The 20141-nt window shown below is 42.6% G+C and overlaps 2 protein-coding genes across 5 annotated transcripts in view; both read left to right on the top strand.

Annotated features, from left to right (window-relative positions):
* The window catches only part of RCSD1 (RCSD domain containing 1), a 368022-nt gene that overhangs the window by 73815 nt on the left and 274066 nt on the right, over positions 1-20141 (top strand). The window lies entirely within an intron of this gene.
* The window catches only part of POU2F1 (POU class 2 homeobox 1), a 211536-nt gene that overhangs the window by 93696 nt on the left and 97699 nt on the right, over positions 1-20141 (top strand). For 3 of the 4 annotated variants that reach the window (XM_075072991.1, XM_075072995.1, XM_032777410.2), the window contains exon 2: positions 7210-7275. In XM_075072991.1, the coding sequence (XP_074929092.1) occupies positions 7210-7275 (66 nt within the window). Of the gene's footprint in view, positions 1-1186; positions 1387-7209; positions 7276-20141 lie in introns of those variants that run through there. The other variant, XM_032777408.2, reaches the window with a different exon arrangement.

Below are 20141 nucleotides of genomic sequence, written 5' to 3'. Positions count from 1 at the left end.
AGTTTATTTAATAGAGCTGGTCTAAAGTTGTGGTTCTCTGGTATGTTCATTCTGTGGACCACTTTGTAAGAAATATCCTTTCATGGACCACAACCACTCCCAATCTCCACTCCCTTTTTGCTTGGGTCTCAAAATGTTTAATTCCGCAGATTGCTGGGCAAGAATCTGCCAATCATAGGTGGTCCAAGGACCACAATCTGGATCTCAAGTATCCCTCTCCTGGAAGCCGAGCTCCAGAGTAAGCTTTATTTAGCTTTCAGTTTACACTTGTAGAAGGGATTAATAGTTTTTACTTGGAAATCCTTTGATAGCGTAAAAATTATTTGCAACATCACATGGGATAGATTAACAGGTGTCAAATGTTACACAATATTGGACATATACACTGCTGTTAATTTAGCGTTGCAAAGCTATTAGCAGATAATGAATCACCAGGCTTTTCTGACCATTTAAAAAGAAGTGTGTGCTGCTTCCCTGCCCCTAATGTTGCCTTCTGTTTTTGAGTGAGACCATCTTGTGACAGATCATGTTAACATTTGGAAGACACCAGGTTGACATCTCTGTGTTCAGCTCCTACCTTACTGATTGTTTTGTTGGATTATTTGGATGCTACAGAAAGCTTTTTCCAAATCCCCTTTATTACTGAAGTTATTGTTGCCAGCAGGAATAAGATTAAAGGTGCTAAAGTCTGTAGAGTTGTTTCTAATTTGTATGTGTCATTTCAGTGGCATTTTAACAGAACTCTGTGTCTCTTCCTCCCTACTCCACGAGTACTGTGCTTGAGTTAGGTCTGAGAAGCCAAGCTATTGGAAGAGATTTCATTTTGTTCCCTAATTATTATGCTGGCACTTGGGAGATAATTTTTCCCTTCATGCACTGCCAATTAATATGCAAATGAGCTGATAAATATTTATACCATGATTTAAATTATGCAGGGAACGCTTTCAGTGTACTCTGCAAATGAATTGTTCATGGACTTCAAAGTGCTGGCTGCTGTGCTAACGAGGGGAGATTTGCATAAGGCCCTAATCAGGCGCATACTGATTAAGCTTCATTATGGAAACTGCCAGCTGCAATCTTTGTTTCTGTTTTATTACAAAAAGGGGAACTTTTCACGCTTCAGTCGCCTTGACAATGTCAGGCACAGCTAGTAGGAGAGACTAAAACTCCACAGACCAACTGAAGTTCCCCTGTTCAGCTGAAGATTGCTATGGTGTAACTGAAGTTGTATTTCTCCCCCTCACCTCCACTCCCTTTCTTGTTCTGTTGAGAGCAGTAGCATAAATTTGTTAGAAATAGTCTTCCCCCTCTTTATTTCTTTCCTTGGACTATCTGAACCTGTAGAGGATTTCACAGCAATGTTGGACTGCAGTGACTATGTTCTAGGTGGGTACCAGCTCTGCTCTTTCTTATAAGCGTTTAGTATGGAAATAGAGGGTGTGAGATTGACTATGCATGGTGGCTTAATCACATATGCAGGATCTGCAGAAGGCATTTTAAAAGTGAAGCTCGCGAGTAAACAGCAAGTGCCACCTTACTATTCCAGTTTTTTCCTGATTCAGGAGAATTGTACTTTTTGGCATTGATAAAAATAGATTTGCTCTTGAATTTGGGTGATACTCAATACAAAACTTTTTGCTTTTGGGATTTTATTCTGAGAATCATCTGACAGATTTTAAGATTTAGGACTTGCAGATCCATATACTCTTTTTTTTGTTTTTTTTTTTGTTTTTTATATTTTTTAAAAACAATTCCAATTTCAAACTACTTACTCATCACCTCTTCACATAACCTATAGTTTGTGTGTGTATGTGTGTTTTTCTGACATAATATCAAGGTTTCTTCTTGTGTAATGGAAAATAAGGTGGAGGTCACAGTTGCCATTGATTCTGATGCAAGCTATGCTTAAGGTACTGGGATAATGTATTTCCATTTAGCAGCCTGTTAGGCCTGTACTCATATTTCTTCCCTTTTCTATATTTTAAAAGTTATTTGTAATAATTGTTTTTTTGCAATAGGTAGTGTGTTATTTTCAGAGCTCTGAATTCCACATATTGAACCTAGGAGTATTTCCTTTTTAGTTCTATAATAAAAGGTATAACTGGACCATAATTAGTCTGATGTTTGTTTTTAAGTAGACATTTGAACATGCATATTTCCAGATATGCGGCAGTTGCAAGTTTGAGTCCAAGATTCATATATAAGTGACCTATTTGGTTGTTTTGCTGGCGTTGAGGAATCCCTCTGACCTATGTTTCCCAGGGAATTATTTATGCTGCTTCTGATGGAGTATTGGGGGGCAGTTTCCCTTGCATGGGTGTGAGGGGAAACAGTTCGTGAAAATCTATTTTAAGATGATTTTACATGTACACATTGCTTAATTTGCAATTTAGCTATCATTCCGGTCTTGTCCATCCTCTGCTTTTTAGTTTTTTTCTGAATACCTTTTGAAATATCAGAGAGGCAGTGAAAGCCTGAACAGTAGTGCCTTGTGTCACACTCAAACTCTGCTATCAGAGTCACAAGAATGAATGTAAAAGCGGCTCTGAGTTTGATTTCAGTCATGCACCTGCTGCTTTCAGTCTTTCTTTCTGTGCTTGAGGTTTGTTTTTAGGTGCTCTTGACAGAAATCTGCAGCACAGCCTTTATTTAAAACTCAAAGAAAAATCTAAAGGGAGAAAAGGTGTTAACACTCTCTTATTTTTTTTTAATTGCAAATGAAAATTCTTTTGAGTATCTACAAAACAAATCAATTACATTATTGTAGGTCTTTGCCCTATAGATAAGTGTCTATTTTGTTCATAACAGTATTGTGCTTCAGATGCATGTGATGGTATTTGCAATGGAAACGCTGTAGAGTGCTTGACCCTTTCTGTGTAAAATAAAGATAGAACATCACCCTCCACACACCCACAAGGTTTTGTTCAAGCTGGTGAAATAGTAATGAAGGTTTATCCTTCTTGGGTTCAAAGCAGTTCTGGCAGGAAGTTTCTACAGCAGGTTTATCCCTTTACTTGTTATGGTGTTTGGGGGTTTGATGGAATACAGAACATTGCAAATATATTGCTGCCAGAGGTGAATCTTTATAATAAAATATTCTTACTGCAAGCACATTTTACTACCTACCTAAATTCCCCATATACATTTAACACTAAACAACCACTAAAAACCTCTTTCTGAAGCCTTGATTTTCCAGTGCAGTCTGGCAAACACTATTCTTGTTGCCCTGTGGAATGGTATTTGCAGTTTCTTTAAAGACAAACTACTGATCATCCACTAGGTGTGGAGCAAAATATTTTCATATTGCATGAGCCTTCTGTAAAAAGAGAGGCGGAATGTCTACTATATTCCGCAGTGCACTGTACCCAATTAATTTTCTTCAGTAGCTTCAATAATAGCAATTTATTTATAATAATGTGCCATTAGAGGCCCCAGTCAGGATCAGGGCCCCAATTCTTTAGTCTCTGTAATGAAGTCTTATGGGAAGCACAGTGCTATTTGCTTCATGCAGAGGCTTAATCCTTTTTCATAGTGTGGACCACAGCTTAACAGAGAAATGATCTTATGACCTCTGCCCCTTCCACTTGTGATCATGCTGACCAACTTCTTTCCCCTTTATGAATTCATAACATCCCCTGGGTTCAGGGATTGAAAAACCTGCTAGCCCAAGGTTGCTACTACACTGAAATACACTGGTATTCCGAGTCCTCTTGCTAAGTCATCTAGAGGTCATTCATTCATCATTACTTGGATCAAGTCTCCGGTTTCTTGTTGACTAAAATCAGAGCCTGCAATTAATGCTAGTTGCCACTTCCAGTGCTTTCCCTCAACAAATTTAGTGCTGGGTAGTGCCCCATCCAAGTAAATCCGTGTATGCTGGTCCTACACACAGACCCATCTGTGAGAGGTGGGCGGGGCCAGGGGCATACAAACAGCTCTTTGCTATGGTGTCAGTAAACAGAGGTTTCCCTCTGGGGAGTTACAGCCTTGAGGAGCCAGGGCCCAGCCAATCTGAAGACCAGTGGCATTAGACCCTCTCCTGGCCACCTGGCTGAGGGCTGTTTGATCCCAATAAAAGTCTTGTTGACAGTACTTTACCAAGTTGATGGCTGTATGGATGGGAAGGGGCTTGAAGGAACCCTCCAATCACATCCTATAGACCAGTGGTGGGCAAACTTTTCAGCCTGAGGGCCACATCTGGAAATAGAAATAGTATGGAGGGCCATGAATGCTCACAAAATTGGGGCTGGAGTGTGGGAGGGGGGTGAAGGCTCTGGTTGGGGGTGCGGGCTCCTGGATGGGGCTAGAAATGAGGAGTTCAGGGTGCGGGAGGGGGGCTGAGGACTCTGGGGTGGGGCTGGAGATGAGGCATTTGGGGTGTAGGAGCATACTCCGGCCTGGGATTGAGGGGTTTGGCAGGTGGGAGGGGGATCAGGGCTGGGGTAGGGGGGTTGGGGTGCAGGAAGGGGTGCGGGCTCTGGATGGGGGTGTGGGCCTTGGGGTGGGGCTGGGGATGAGGGATTTGGGATGCAAGAGCGTGCTCCGGGCTGAGATCGAGGGGTTCAGAGGGAGGGAAGGGGATCAGGGCTGGGGTGTGAGGAGAGGCTCAGGGGTGCAGGCTCCGGGTGGTGTTTACCTCAAGTGGCTCCCAGAAGCAGTGGCGTGTCCCTTCTCTGTTGGAGTGCTGGAGGGGGCCATTGGAGTGGGGCTGTTCGAACGCGTAGGAACTGGGCTTCAGTTGGAGCGCTGGAGCGGGGCATGCCCCAGACCCCACTCCGCAGCGGGAGTTCGAGGGCTGGCTTAAAATAGTTGGTGGACCAGATCCAGCCCGCGGGCCGTAGTTTGCGTCCGCCTGCCATAAACCCTTCTACTGGGATAGTTGACTAATACCCCTCTGCTGGAGTGTTCTCTCTCCTCATGCCCATTACAGCAAAAGTGGGACTGACACATTCCTGTTTCAGGAGATGGGGGATGTTGCAAGACACACTCACACCAGTGCTCCCTATTCTCTGACATGGCAGCTGGGCCTCTCCTGGACACTCTGAGTCAGTGCCACCTCCTACACTCTTCAATGACATTGGTTCTGGATGTGTGTGTCAGCTAGCTCAGGCAGACATCAGTGTATCCATTAAAGTTGGCTCAAATTCAAAAGGTTTAATCTCAGCCATACAGGCTAGAATATCCCCACTCCCGCAAAAGAAAACCCCCAACACAACAACAAAAACACAACAAACATTGAGATTCTGTAAAAGCTGATGCCCCTCACTTGGGAAAGGTTCCTACTTTTTATAGATGACTGGATTTTTCAAATCATACCTAGGTGAACTACAACGGTTATTCACATGGAAAAGTTACATCAGGAAAGTTATTGATGTATTTTTAACTGAATTAATGACCTTTGACTTAAAAAAACCCAAAAAACTACTCACTCACTTCTGTTGCTCTTCACCTGACTTTCTCCTTCCTATCTCTTCTCCAGCCCTGCATATGCCTCTCTGCTGCCTGGTCTGCTTGTTTTCCTTTCTTCCCACACAAGCTTTTTTGTGGCTGGTTTCTTTCTTCCCCACTTGGCTGGACATGCTGTCCAGCTCTGATCATTCTTTCTCTTGTGCTTCTTTTCATGCCTTTCCTTTTGCTGGTTGTCATTTTCAGTACCAATGGTAGTTGTGGTATCTGGGGGTGACTCCAGTTTCCTCTCCTATTTAGTAGCTGATGCGAGTAGACGGAGGCTGGCTTCATTTAATTATTTCCAACTGCTTTTTCAGTCTACTAGGCAACAAAGATTCTGGACGCCTGTAGAAGCAACTGGAACAAGCTAGAGCAGGTAGTGGCAGTGGCCAGCCCTCTGCAGACCATTGATCAATGGATCATAGTTTTTGAACTGCTGCTTTAATGAAAACCAGTTACAGTAGCAACCCTCTTAAACAGCCATCAAAAGAACACCCTGAATCAAAAGTTTTATGTTGAGCTCATTGAGGATGGAAGATGAGTTCGAGGATTTTTTTTGTTTTTCTCCGTCCAAATTATTCTGTTTAACCACTTGACATAGTCTGTCTTGTCTTGTGTCTATGGTAATGTGAGATGCTGCGGTTACCAGCAAGACATGAGAAGGCCTGAGTTAGGGTTGATACTGTACTGACAGCAGCTGTTAGATGCTCAAAACTGTATTCTCTCCCTGCCACCTGGGAAGGCTCTCTGCTGCGTTCACTATATTTAATCTTGGCAGGATCAGATTTTTATTAATAAATATCAGTAAATGTAAATTTCACCATACACACAAACTGATGAAAAAATATTTTCATTGATAGTAATTGCGATTTACAGATAGGTAAGGTAAGAAAAAAGCTACTTGAGAACTTATTTGAGCTTGATTTAAGGATATTTACTTCTTATGTTTTGTCATGTGATGTTGACAAATTATGCTTAAATGGTTGTAAAGCTTTAACTTTTTCAATGTCAATATCTACTGTCATTAAATAATTGTCTGACCCCTTCTGAATGCCCCCCTCCCCCATAATATGCAGAACTGTGAAAATTTAAATTAATGAAAAAGCTTTATAATAAACCTGTTATTTGTCAAAGTTATAAAACAAAATTAAAAATCAAATTCTGCCAAGCCTAACCATATTAAATTGACAGATTTGAAAATTAGGAGCACACACTTTGAGATTGACCCACAAGGAGGCTGAAAAGAGACTTAAAAAATAATGTAACACTGATGACATTCTTATCAAGTAAACATGCAGGACTAGATAAATATTTCTCCTTCTAATAACTGAATTTCCTTATTTATGAAAAACAAAATATATTTGGACATAGCATAAACCAGCATTTTTTAATCTATAAATTGCTGCTTTTTTCACCAGACCTTTGCATCTATAATTCTTTCACAGTATTGGGCACCCTTGCCCTGTTGAATCCTTTGTTAGTCTCTCAACATTTTTTTGTTTTGTGTATGTGGCTGCTGAGATTTATCCTTTAAAACAGTGGCCCAGTCCATGATTGGAAGACTCGCCATTGCATCCCTCGGTGTTCTTGAAGTCGCTTCCAGCCCTACATTTCTGTGATCCCATCTCTGATCATCATCATTGTATGTGAGATATATGTCATTCAGGCTTGTAATATTTTATACTTAGCTTGTTAAAAAAGACAACATCAATATTTTCCATTTTATTACTTTTATATCTCTTTAACTCTTTCTTAATCCAGACTCAAGAATGAACAATCCGTCAGAAACCAGTAAACCACCAATGGAGAGTGGGGATGGGAACACAGGTAAGAAATGAACATTTAGTGTTGAGATCTGGCCTTCTGGGAGAATTGGATGGCTTTAAAAGGGAGAATCTCCTTTATTTGTATATGAATACTTGGGCTGTTTTGTGTACATTTCTTATGGTTTTTTTTAGTCTTAGGGTATGCCTACACTACTCACCGAATCGGCGGGTTGTCATCGATCTGTTGGGGATTGATGTATCATGTCTCGTCTAGACGTGATACATCAATCCCTGAACACGCTCCCCGTTGACTCCAGAACTCCGCAAGGGCGAGAGGCAGAAATGGAGTTGACGGGGGAGCGGCGGCCGTCAATCCCGCGCTGTGAGGATGCAAAGTAAGTCAATCTAAGATACGTCAACTTCAGCTACGCTAGTCTCGTAACTGAAGTTGTGTATCTTAGATTGATTCACCACCCTCCCCACACACACCCCAGTGTAGACCAGGCCTCGGGATGTGTCTACACTGCAGTTAGACACCTGTGGCTGGCCTGTGCCAGCTGACTCAGGCTCCCAGGGCTCAGGCTGAAGGGCTGTTTAACTGTAGTGTAGATGCATGGGTTTGGGCTGCAGTCTGAGCTCTGGGACCATGTGAGGTGGGAGGGTCCCAGAGTTTGGGTGGCTGCCCAAGCCCGCACATCTACACCACAGTTAAACAGCCCTTTAGCCCAAGTCAGCAGCATGGACTAGCCACAGGTGTCTCATTGCAGTGTAGTCATATCCTTAGGGCAAGGGTCCCCAAAGCGGTGCCTGCGGGCGCCATGGCACCTGCGGGGGCATCTTAATGCACCTGCGTCCTGGCCCCCGGGAGAGCACCCACCGAAATGCTGCTGAATTTCAGCGGCATTTCAGCAGGGACGCCTCTCGATGACGCCGCTTGCTGTTGACAAGTGACGTCATCGAGAGGTATCGCCGCCGAAATTCGGCAGGGGCGCCTCTTGATGATGTCACTTGTCAATGGCAAGCGGCGTCATCGAGAGGCGTTGCTGCCGAAATGCTGCCAAAATTCGGCAGTATTTCGGCGGGTGCTCAACCACCGCAGTGGTCCTTGGTCTGGTGCCCGCCAGACGAAAAGGTTGGGGACCACTCCCTTAGGGACTTCTGTTTGCCATTTAATATATTAACTACGGTATATTTTAACTGTTCATTTATGCAGATCTCACATAGAATAGTAATTTTTTTCCCATTCTTGCAATGTTACCTCTATAGAGAGATAGGGTTGCTGATGGGAGCTGATGTAGACTTTGACACCTATTAGGTTCTTCTCTATTTTCCCTAATATCACAATTCTAGGACACTTTTACTTTAGAGTTCCCTAAAGAGCTGCTTGTAGGTGATGGAGAGTAAAGAGTTCCTTATGTATTATTTTAAAATTAAAATTATATTAATAACATAATTCATGTTTTTACCTTTAGTTAGATTTTAAAAAATACTATTTTGTGCTATTAGTTCCTTTCTGGATGCCATTTAATATACTAATTATTTTTGGAAACAAGGAGTAGAAATGAGAACTCCAAATGAAAAAGTAAATAGAATGAAATAACTTAGAATTAGCCTGTCTCTGCAGACAAGTCCAGGTTATGAGTTAGGGGAAATTTTAATTGTAAGAAATGATTCTCATTGCTTTTAGAGAAGTCTGGGTTCATTGAATGGAATAAACAATCATTCTTTCGCTTCATTTTCCTCAGTAACAATAATAAGCGTATTCTCCCTTCATTTCAATTCTAGGAACTGTAATGAACCTGGCTATTTGCAACATTTTATGCTGTTGATTCTCTCCATGTTCTTTGTGCAGGGCTTTAATAACAATACATGTAAGGACAATTGAGTGTTCCCTGTACTAATCCAAGGTTGATGGATGTTTCCTGTCAGTAGGTGGAATCAGTCAAATTTTTTCAGCTTATTTGCATATCTGTTCCCTGCTACTGCCTTTTCAGTTTTTGTAACTTCCACGGTAATGCTGATGCTACAGTGAGGGCTTGTCTACACTGAAAATTTATAGCGCTACAACTGTCTCGCTCGGGGTGGAAAAAACACACCCTTGAGCACAGCAAATTTCAGCGCTGTAAAGCGCCAATGTAAACAGTGCACCAGTGCTCATAGCCATGCCTCTCATGGAGGTGGGTTTTTTAGAGCACTGGGAGAGCTCTCAGTGCTCTGCCATGACTACACAAGCCATGTTAAAGCACTGCCATGGCAGCGCTATAGCATTGCCAGTGTAGACTAACCCTGAGTCTTAAGAGTTTTTTGTTTTTCTGTACATAAAAATAATCCATTATGAATTTAAAAGACTCTCTGGTGTGGTTTAAAAGTTCTACTCCCTTTCAGATTCTCTCAAGTGGCCCTGCTTTGGAACTGTGTAGGCTTTCTCAGGAGGACAGTGGTTCTAACTCTCCCTTTCTCCTCCATAAGCACTGGAGCTGGAGGTGTGTGAAAGCCCTGAGGAAAATTTTGGTGTTCTACCAGTCACAGCAACTTCCTACCTATAGCACAACCTCAGAGTAGGAACAGAACACAGAAGCGTGGTGGATCAGATACACTGGAGGGAATGGATTGCCATCTGGCAGTGTATTCAATGTAACTTTATGCTGTAAACAATTATCATGCCACTTTTTGACTAAAATATGCAGCCAAAGGGGGTGACATGGTTTGTACATGGGCTGTTCTTTCTCTCGTATACAGCTGTTGTGGCAACACCCTAGCTCAGTTGTAGAACAGGCAGAAGCAAATAGGCTCTAACCCCTCCAGAGCTGATCACCTAAGGTAACCTGCTGATTTATGGAGATGTGTATGAATGTCTTTGCAACAACATAGGACTATAGTTTCTGTGACTTCCTCATTTACGTTCCCTAATGATGGGAATCACTGTATTGTATGAGGCTAAACTTTTATATTTTGCAGTGGCATGTGTTTTTGACCTTTATAAGTGTCATCTCTAGTAAATTAAAATATTCCTGAGCTGTTCATTTTAGGCTCATAATTTATAAACTCAGTAGGCAAGGTGACAGAAACCAGAATTTTGGAGGGTTCTCTGTATTTATTGTATTAGGTCTCATTGTTTTTGTGCTCACAAACCAGTGAAGCTAGCAATTAGTAACATTTATGAATCATTCCATCCAGGGTTCAAATACCTTACAGGCAGCTGGCAGATGTTAATCTCAGAGAATTTTATTTTTATCACTTTCAGGGTTAAAAGAAGTTACAAACTCTGCTGGTTTCGCAGTGGCACTTGTAACTCATGTGAGTCTTTTGTGTATTCACTGCCAGCAGATCTCTTAACCACAATGAATCATTGCTGTTTTTCTCTGTTTGAATCAGTGATGGAGCTTATCATTTAATGACAGAAATAGCTAAGGTGTATGGAATTTACATTTGACAGAGATTGTAACTTCAGAAAAAATACAATCATTGCTGGTAAAGTTAACATACCTTGCAAGTTCTATGAGACTAATAGCTAAGATTCATGGAAATTAGAGAAGTATTGTAGTTAGAAATTAGACAAATTGCCATTTATGATACTTTAAACCTTTGGAACTTCAGTCAGGTCCCCCCCCTGCAGAGACTACAGTCTCAACAGAATACATAAAGTAGATTGCACCTTTTGGGGATCTCATGCAGGTTAGTGTCAGCAATGTGCCTGAATGAGACTGTAACTTTTAGTAGGGATCTCATACAAGTTTCTCAGGCACAAAAGGAGCTAGTTGCTGCTGAAGTTATGGAATTTGTGATGATCACTTGCCCTCAGACTGGGATTCCTCCCTACCCTAAACAAAACTCTGCGAACTTCTCAAATCCTGCTTCTTAACCCCAGTCTTAGCCAGGAAAGCTAATTGGATGTCCCCTGGAGGCACTGCAGGATAGAGAGAATAGCAAGCCTCTGGACATCTCTCCTAACCTCTGTCCAGGCACCTAATGGTAAACTGGGAGTCTTTTTGTCCTATAAAGAGTGAGAGAATGGCATAAAATTTACTTAAGGTCTTCAGTACAATTTACTACTTTAACTAATGCCCTATATTTCCCAGTAAATGCTCTTTTGAAATAAAAAAAATCACAGTTGATTACTTCAGTTTTATCCTTCCATTTAATTTAAATTAAATCAATTTCTGATCACTCATTCCAAAGTTATTTCCTATGACCAATCCTGGTGGCTTTGTTTTTTGGTTTGTTTTTTTCTGCAGTGTAGACATTTGCAGTCAAGCACGTTAGACCTAGGGCATCCTGGATTTATGTGGCATTTTCCCCAGCCCCGTGTCCACTGCCACTTTTCGTATACACCGACCAAGATAGCATGGAGTATTGAGAGTTCAACCCCTACACACCTTAGGACGTGTGGGTAGAGAGGTCGGATAGTAATTGCTATTGTTCAGAAGAATTGGGCCCCATGTCTGCTGTCTTTAAGCAGCACTAGTTTTCCATACTTAGCTTCTAAGCACAGTAGGAGTTGGGACTCTCTGGTCCCTTCATGCCCCTTCTGGTCTCTTGATCTTCAAAATCCATGCCAGCTACAGTCTCATCTCACCAGCTCTCTCATGAACTTCTTGAGGTTCAGAGGAGTGGAGCCCCATTTCTAAGCACCTTAGGAGCAAGGTCCTGTGTACTCTACAAACTGGACTAAAAATCTAAGGCAAGGCCCGACTTCCGCCCTTCGACCCTCTACACCACTCCACCCTCTCTGTTTCTGTGGCAAATTGGAATTTCAGTAGTAGACTCAAGTAAGGTCCTAGTGTTCTTCCCAAAACCAAAACTGCGTTCTAAGTATCAGAGAAACAAGGGTCCATACCCTAGATGTCAAGAGTGCTTCCAGTTTTTATTTGAATAGGACAAAGGCATTTAGAAAGTTAGTGGGTATTCACCCACGAAAGCTCATGCTCCAATACGTCTGTTAGTCTATAAGGTGCCACAGGACTCTTTGCTGCTCTAAAGACTTACTGTAGCCTTTTGAGGATCGTTATCAAGGAAATGCCGTTTCTGTTCTGCACCTGTCTAAATGGAGTAAGCCGTGCATTTAGACATGTTATATATTAGCTAGGGAGTCAGTACCTAAGAGTCCTGGCGCTCTCTCTACCACAGCTTAAGGCAGCATTAATGGGATGCCTCCATAATGGTTTCATCTTAGAAAGCTGTAGGATTGCTACCTGGAGTCCTGTATACACATTTACACAGCAGTTCTCTCTTAACATGGAATCTTGATTTGATGCTTTCTTTGGGAGGGGACAGTTAATTAGAATGCCTCAGCCCACCTTCCTGGGAATATATTGCCAGGTAGAGCCTCACAAGAGGGAATATGCAAGATGATACCTTGAAGGACGAAAAAATGGTTTGTTATTTAATTACAATAGTGGTTTGTCAGGAGTGTTGCCTGTGTATATTCATGCTTACCTAACCACCTTCTCCTCTTCCTTGGAGCCCTACTCTAGTAGGATTGTGCTGTTTAGTGGAAAGAACTGAGGCAACTGGAGATCCCTTACATCCTTTACTGGGGGAGCCTCTACCTACCATCTGCAAAGATGGCTGCAGTCCCCTATTGTTTCCAGTGGGACTGAACCAGGTTGCCCTCAAACAAAGTGACTGCTCACTACTGTCATAAAATAGGGAGGGTGACTATGGACTTTTTGTTTAGCACATGTAGACTGGTCTGTTCCCAAAGAAAAATAGAACTTGCATACAATTTGAATAATCTGTAATTCATCTTTAACCAGTATAATACATTCTAAACAAAGATATTTTATATATACACACACTGACAAATCGATTACTCTTGCTATATTATCAAGAATGCTTAATCTTTTATGCAACAGCTCACATAAAGCATAATCAGGCAGCAAAGTGGATAACTCTGCTGGATTTCCAAATATAAGACTGAGGTCTGGTCATTTTATAACTCCCTTTTAATAAGTGAAATTTTTGAAGCTTTGAAACAGAGGAGTCAGCGAGTTTGGATGTTTTTTCAAAATATATGCTATACGATTTATTTTCGGGAAGTTCTATGGCCTGTGTTGTAACAGGAGGTCAGACTAAATAATTACACCTAGTCCCTTCTGGCCTTGGAATTTATATCCATCGTCCAGGCTGGAGGTGAAGGCACTTCACTGTAATTGCTACAAAGAAATTATTCTCAGGAAATTGTGTTGTCTGATATGCATAGAGCATTGAGAAATTGTGGAGGGATTTGTGTTTTAAGAAAGTAAAGCCAAACACTCATGCCTTTATAGACTTGTAAAAATTCTAAAAACGGATTTGAAATTTCAAAGGTCAGCTAAGTGCAGTTTTTAGTTGGTCATATAAGGATATGGGGAATTTTCTCTATCACCTTTCCCTCCCAGAGGGGAAACTGAACAAACATAAAGGTTAAAAGACAAGGTAGACAGACCCCAGCCTCATTCTAGCCTAGGCTGTTTGACAAACAGGAAGGTTCTGGTTTAGAGGTCTAGCAGAGGTCCACCAGTAGGCTTGAAGAAAAGAGGAGGTGAGCATTAAAAATAAGTTCATTTTGCTGCTGTTTTATTAGTTGTTTTGACTGCCATGTGTAATGTTAGTAACGTAAATTAAGGCTTAATCCAAAGTCCTTCAAGTCAATAGAAAGACTGTCATCAGACCCCTAGTCTTTAAACTTCATAGCTCATTGAAGTAAATTATTTCGGAGGGATTAAGATGTTAATATTTTAAGTTGTCACAGAGGCCTTTGAACATAACAAACTTTTTTATTTTTTAAATTGCTACCACTATTTGGCCAGAAATTGCTTTCTGATTCAGGCTTTCCACAGTAACTGTGCAGTGGAGAGTACTATAAAAGCTTTATTGTATTTGAATAAATGTTTTAAATTTGTAGAAAAGAGCAAAATTGCAAAATCCATAATCTTCTTGCAACTACAATTTTCCAGTGTTCCTGGATGCTAGTCTGCTGTATCTGTGTATTATAAGAGAGATGCAAGTAGAGGGAAGACAGCATATTCGGTGTCTAGGGCTTGAGAAGGAGAATCAGAAGTCCCGATTCTATAAATGCAATGCTGTGTAATCTTGGGCTACTTTCTGTATCTAAGTTTTTTCTATCTGTAAAATAGTGATTGTATTTGTACACCTTTTGTAAAACTTTTCCGTCTGTTGAATGGCACTATATATAATATAAATGGAGATATACCTATCTCATAGAATTGGAAGGGACCCCGAAAGGTCATTGAGCCCAGCCCCCTGCCTTCACTTGCAGGACCAAGTACTGATTTTGCCCCAGATCCCTAAGTGGGCCCCCTCCAAGGATTGAGCTCACAAGCCTGGGTTTAGCAGGCTAATGCTCAAACCACTGAGCTATCCCTCCCCCTAAACAGATGTATAGTATAATTATTATTATTCCTGGTATAAGTCTCTCCAATATCCACCAGTGATCTTCCATTGCTAACTCCGGAGTATCTGAGTGACTATATGGTGGTTTGATTAATGCAGCAATGCATGTGTTAGAGGGAATAGATCAATCTGTTGTTCGGCTTTGAAGATGGTGCCAAAGTGGCTGAAGACACCAATGACCTTGGCTTTTTAAAGGTAGAGTCCCTGCCTGGTGAGCCTTGGGAACAGTCCGTGGAGGACTTTTGAGAGGAGTTTTGTGGCCTTCCTTTTAGAGGCCCTGGAGGTTTGGGGCTCTGATATAGTGGAGGCTGGTTTGCAGTCTGATATAGTGGAGGCATGGTGAGCTTTCTCCATCATGAGAAGATTAAGTTTTATCTCCCTGTTTTTTCTGGCTCTGGACTTCAGTGCCAGACTGAAGGTACGCTTCTGGGCAACGTGCGATTTCCCCAAGGCAGTGGATGTAGTGGGAGTGCCCATCACTTACCAGGATCGCCTCCCCGTACAACAGACATTTGAAGCCGGGAGAACTGGGCAAAACCTCCCAGTGAACAAGAACTACTATCTGGTATCTATATATGAGAGAACCTTTATTTTTTATTTTTTTAATACTAGAAAGCCAAAATTACTACTACTACTTGCTGACTAATTAGAGTAATGCTAAGAGCTACTACAACTAACTACTTGAATAAGAAATAAGTACAACATTGAGGAAATCTCAACGGATACAACTGTCAGAATTCTGTCTCAGGCTGAGGCAGCTGAGAGAGAACTGAGAGTAGTTCGCCCATGTTCCTTGGGCTCACCAGGTAGGGAATCTACCTCTAAAAAGCTGAGGTTGTCAGTAATTTCAGCCACTTTGGCACCATCTGTTCTTCAGTCGAGTACCCATGAGGCTGCTAGTTCCTCAGATACCCAGGGTACTGCTAGACTGAGAGACTGCAAAGCCTCAGGCCCAGAGAGATAATCGGTGCAGTTGACAGACTGAGGCAGCAAGGAAGACTCTTCCTCTGCTTCCTTGGTACCAAAGAAGTCCGCTTGGGCTCCGATCACACTTCCCTCAAAGTGCTGGAGACTCACGGTATCATCAGAGCCTTCATCATCACCTCGATGCAGACCACAGACTTGATACCGATATCACACTCAGTACCCCAGATTTCTGTTTTCCCCGGGACCTGGCTGTGTCTGAGGCACCTAGTTCTCTGCTGCTTGGCTCTGATGTGCTCTCAGTACTAAGAACATCAAGATCTCCTGAATTTCACCCAGTACCAATGGTTTCACTTCAGATCTCTCCAGGTGCCCCACCATTCCAGAGCGATTTATAAGAAGAGGATTCTAATGAAGACCTTGCCTCAGTGTCTCAAATATCAATTCAGGGTTCTCCCCCTCACTCCTATAGAGGCCCCTTTCCAGAAGTCTGAGACTATATAACTACTTGTGGCACAAGATTACTATCAACATCTCACTGGTATGAGCACCCATGGGTGCCACCTCCACCTGCGCCTTATACTTCTCCTTGGCCATGTTGGGACCCTTGGGCTGCCTATCGCCAACAGCGCATTGAGCACCACCTGTCTCAGAGAGAGGCAACCTGCATCACCTGCTCCCTCTAGGAGACCTGACCCTTAAGGTAAATCCTTTGAGGAGCAGGGAGTTAGAGCCAATAAGGGGGTCTCTCCGGTGGCCAACATCTCATTTTCAACTCTGGATGAAGCTGTTGTGCCTCCCCCGCCATCCTTGGCCGATGATTTTAAGCCGTTCCAGATCAGGTCAAGAGAATTGCTGACTCCTTACAGATCTCTCTTGAGGAGGTTAAAGAACCTCATCATAAGCTGCTTGATATCCTCCATTCAGCCTCATCTACCTGCAAAGCTTTGCCCATAAACAAAGCCCTTCTGGACCCAGCAAAGATCGTTTGGCCCACTCCAGCTACTATTTTGCCTACATGCAACAGAGTGTATAAGACGTATTATGTCACAACAAAGGACTCCGAATTTTTATTTTCTCGTCCCTCACCTAACGCTGTGGTACTCAACACAGTTAATGTACGTGGAAGGCAGCACAAGCATCTGGACCTACTGGGTAGGAAATCTCATTCTTCAGCTTCCTGACCATTTAGAATCGCCAATTACCACATGCTAATGACAAAATTTTAATCACGTAAACTATACCAAAGTGGCAGAACGCAGAACACGGAGCAATTCCAGGCAATTATTACAGAGGGCCAGTACTTGCCAGGACATCTCTACAAGCCTCTGTCAATGCCGCTGATACTGTCTCCCATTCAATCACTACAGCAGTAGTTACGAGAAGGGCTTCCTAGCTCCAGCTCTCAAGATTACCAAAAAAGATCCAGAATACAGTGGGGGTGCTTCCTTTTGGTGGGTTTGAGTTGGTTTTGGACAGCATAGATGAATCTGTGGTTCATCCCTAAAGACCCTAGGGGTGCCTTGCATTTTATTGGTATCTGTATAAACACACCTACAAGAGGTAGCTCAGCAAGTCCCAGATGGCTCAGAGAGCCTATTCTGCTCAATTTCTTACCTCCCAGGAGCCATGTGAACCGCATCAGAAGAGACCCAGATTCCAGAGAAGGAAACCATCCACTTCTCAGCCTTCCACTTTCACCCTTCCACCTCCAAGCAGCAATTTTGATAGGCTAGTTGAAGGCCTGAATTACCGTGCTCATTATCTGCATCAATTGACCTGCCTTCTTCCCTTTGGCAATAGCCTTTACTACTTCTGGCGGGCTTGGGAGACAGCCATTTTAGATAACTAGGTTTTGGAGATCATCTCTACAGGATACACCATCTAGTTGACTGTTTCCATCTACAAATCCCCCTTCCCTGTCCCTCTTTAAGGACCCCTCTCAGAAGACCTTGCTTCATCGAGTAATAGACTCTTCTACGCATGGGAGCTATAGAACCAGTCCCCATGCGGCACAGAGGGAAGGGGGTTTATTCAAGGTGTTTCCTGACACCAATAAAGAGTGGGGTTTGGAGACCCAGCCTAGATTTGAGGCTATCCAACATCTATGTGAAGGCACAAAAATTCAAAATGGTGATTCTTGCAGCGATAATAGAACAAGGGGGTTAGTTCTTAGCCCTCAACCTTCAAGATGCATATTTTCATATTGCGATCCTTCTTATCCCACAAACAATACTGATGTTTCATTGTTGGTCAGGGCCACTTTCAATACCAAGTGCTCCCCTTTGGCCTGCCATCTGCCCTGAGAATCTTTAGAAAGTCATGTCAGTAGTAGCAGCACGGCTCAACAGGAAAGGTAGTATTCCCTTGCCTGGACAATTGGCTGCTGAAAGGCTGCTCCTTGGAACTGATGTCTCTGGCAACTTCTGAGGCCACGGATTTCTTCCTTGAATTGTCCTGCAATTAAACATTCAAAAATCCACTTTGACTCCTGTGCAGAACTCCATAGAGGCACAGCTCGATTCAGTAACAGCAAGAGCCTACCTTCCTCTGCATAGATTTGTGTCCCCAACACAATTCAGCTCAGTCCCCAAACTCTGATAAAAGAACTGTCTTCAGTTGCTGGGGCACATGGCAGCCAGCACCTTCGTCATAGAACACACAAGATTCCGAATGTGCTGCCTTTCAAGGGTGGCTCGGAACTGTTTATTCACCAAACAGGCACTGTTTAAATATGCTTCTTTCCAAACCCACCTGCATAAAACAATCCCTCAGCTGATGGAAAGACCATTGCAACATGTGTGCAAAAGTCCCATTTGTGTATTCTCCCCCCAACGGTCATCATAGAACTGGAATGGACCTCGAGAGGTCATCTAGTCCAGTCCGCTGCACTCAAGGCAGGATTAAGTATTATCTAGACCATCCCTGACAGGTGTTTGTCAAACCTGCTCTTAAAAATCCCCAATGATGGAGATTCCACAGAGTCCCTAGGCAATTTATTCCAGTGCTTAACCACCCTGACAGTTAGGAAGTTTTTCCTAATGTCCAACCTAAACCTCCCTTGCTGCAGTTTAAGCCCATTTCTGCTTATCCTATCTTCAAAGGTTAAGAAAAAAAAAATTCTCCTTCCTCCTTGTAACAACTTTTCACCTACTTGAAAACTGTTATCATCTCCCCTCTCATTCTTCTCTTCAGACTAAACAAACCCAATTTTTTCAATCTTCCCCCATAGGTCGTGTTTTCTAGACCTTTAATCATTTTTGTTGCTCTTCTCTGGATTTTCTCCAATTTGTCAACATCCTTCTTGAAATTTGAAGTCCAGAACTGGACACAATACTCCAGTTTAGGCCTAATCAGTGCAGAGTAGGGTGGAAGAATTACGTCTCATGTCTTGCTTACAACACTCCTGTTAATACATCCCAGAATAACGTTCGCTTTTTTTTGCAATAGTGTTACACTGTTGACTCATATTTAGCGTGTGGTCCACTATGGCCTCCAGATCCGTTTCTTCAGTACTCCGTCCTAGGCAGTCATTTCCCATTTTTATGTGTGCAACTGATTGATTGCTCCTTCCTAAATGGAGCACTTTTCATTTGTACTTCTTGAATTTCATCCTATTTACTTCATACCATTTCTCCAGTTTGTCCAAATCATTTTTAATTATAATCTTATACTCCAAAGCACTTGCAATCCCTCCCAGCTTGGTATTATCTGCAGACTTTATAAGTGTACTCTGTATGCCATTATCAAAATCATTGATGAAGATATTTAACAAAACCAGACCCAGAAATGATCCCTGTGGGACCCCACTCGTTATGCCCTTCCAGCATGACTCTGAACCACTGATAACTTGCTGCACCCAACCTGAGAGTGAGAGCTCTGTTTTTCTTGGACAATTCTCTGGGAACAGTTTTCCGACCAGTTTTGCACTCATCTTATAGTAGCTCCATCTAGGTTGCATCATAACGACAGACACCTCTCTGCTAGGGTGGGTAGTGCATCTAGATGCTCATGCGACCCAGAACAAGTGGACATCGCAAGAGATTGTGCAATACATCAACCTCCTGGAACTCAGAATGATTGGGTAGGCCTGTCTCTAGTTTCTACCGCTTATCAGGGACAAACACATAAAAGTCATAATGGACAACTTATCATGCATGTTTTACATCAATCACCAAGGAGGAGTAAGATCGCCCTCCCTCTACACCAAGGCTGTCAAGCTTGGAAATTGGTGCATACAGAAACAGATCATCACCACAGCGGCCTACCTTCCAGGGGATCAGCATGTGACCATGGATGCACTCAGCAGGCACTTCTTCCAAGGCCACAAGTGGGAAATAGACAACAGCAGATTATACCACATATTCTGTCAATGGGGCACCCCTCGGATGGACTTGCTCGCCACAGAATGAAACAAGAAGTGTACCCAGTTTTGCTTGAGAGGTGGACTGGATCACCGGTCCTTGGGGTGGTGGTGGGGATGCTTTTCACCTTCATTGGTCAGCTCTCTTATACTCATTCCCACTGACTCCTTTAATAGCCAAAGTTATGTACCAAATACAAAAAGGCAAAGCAGAATTATCCTAGTATTTCCAATCTGGCCCTGAC

The sequence above is a fragment of the Chelonoidis abingdonii genome, chromosome 1 (genome assembly GCF_003597395.2).
Source record: "Chelonoidis abingdonii isolate Lonesome George chromosome 1, CheloAbing_2.0, whole genome shotgun sequence".
Taxonomy (NCBI): Eukaryota; Metazoa; Chordata; order Testudines; family Testudinidae; genus Chelonoidis; species Chelonoidis abingdonii.
The sequence above is the reverse complement of the archived record's forward strand: the minus strand, read 5'-3'. Positions and strand labels throughout refer to the sequence as shown.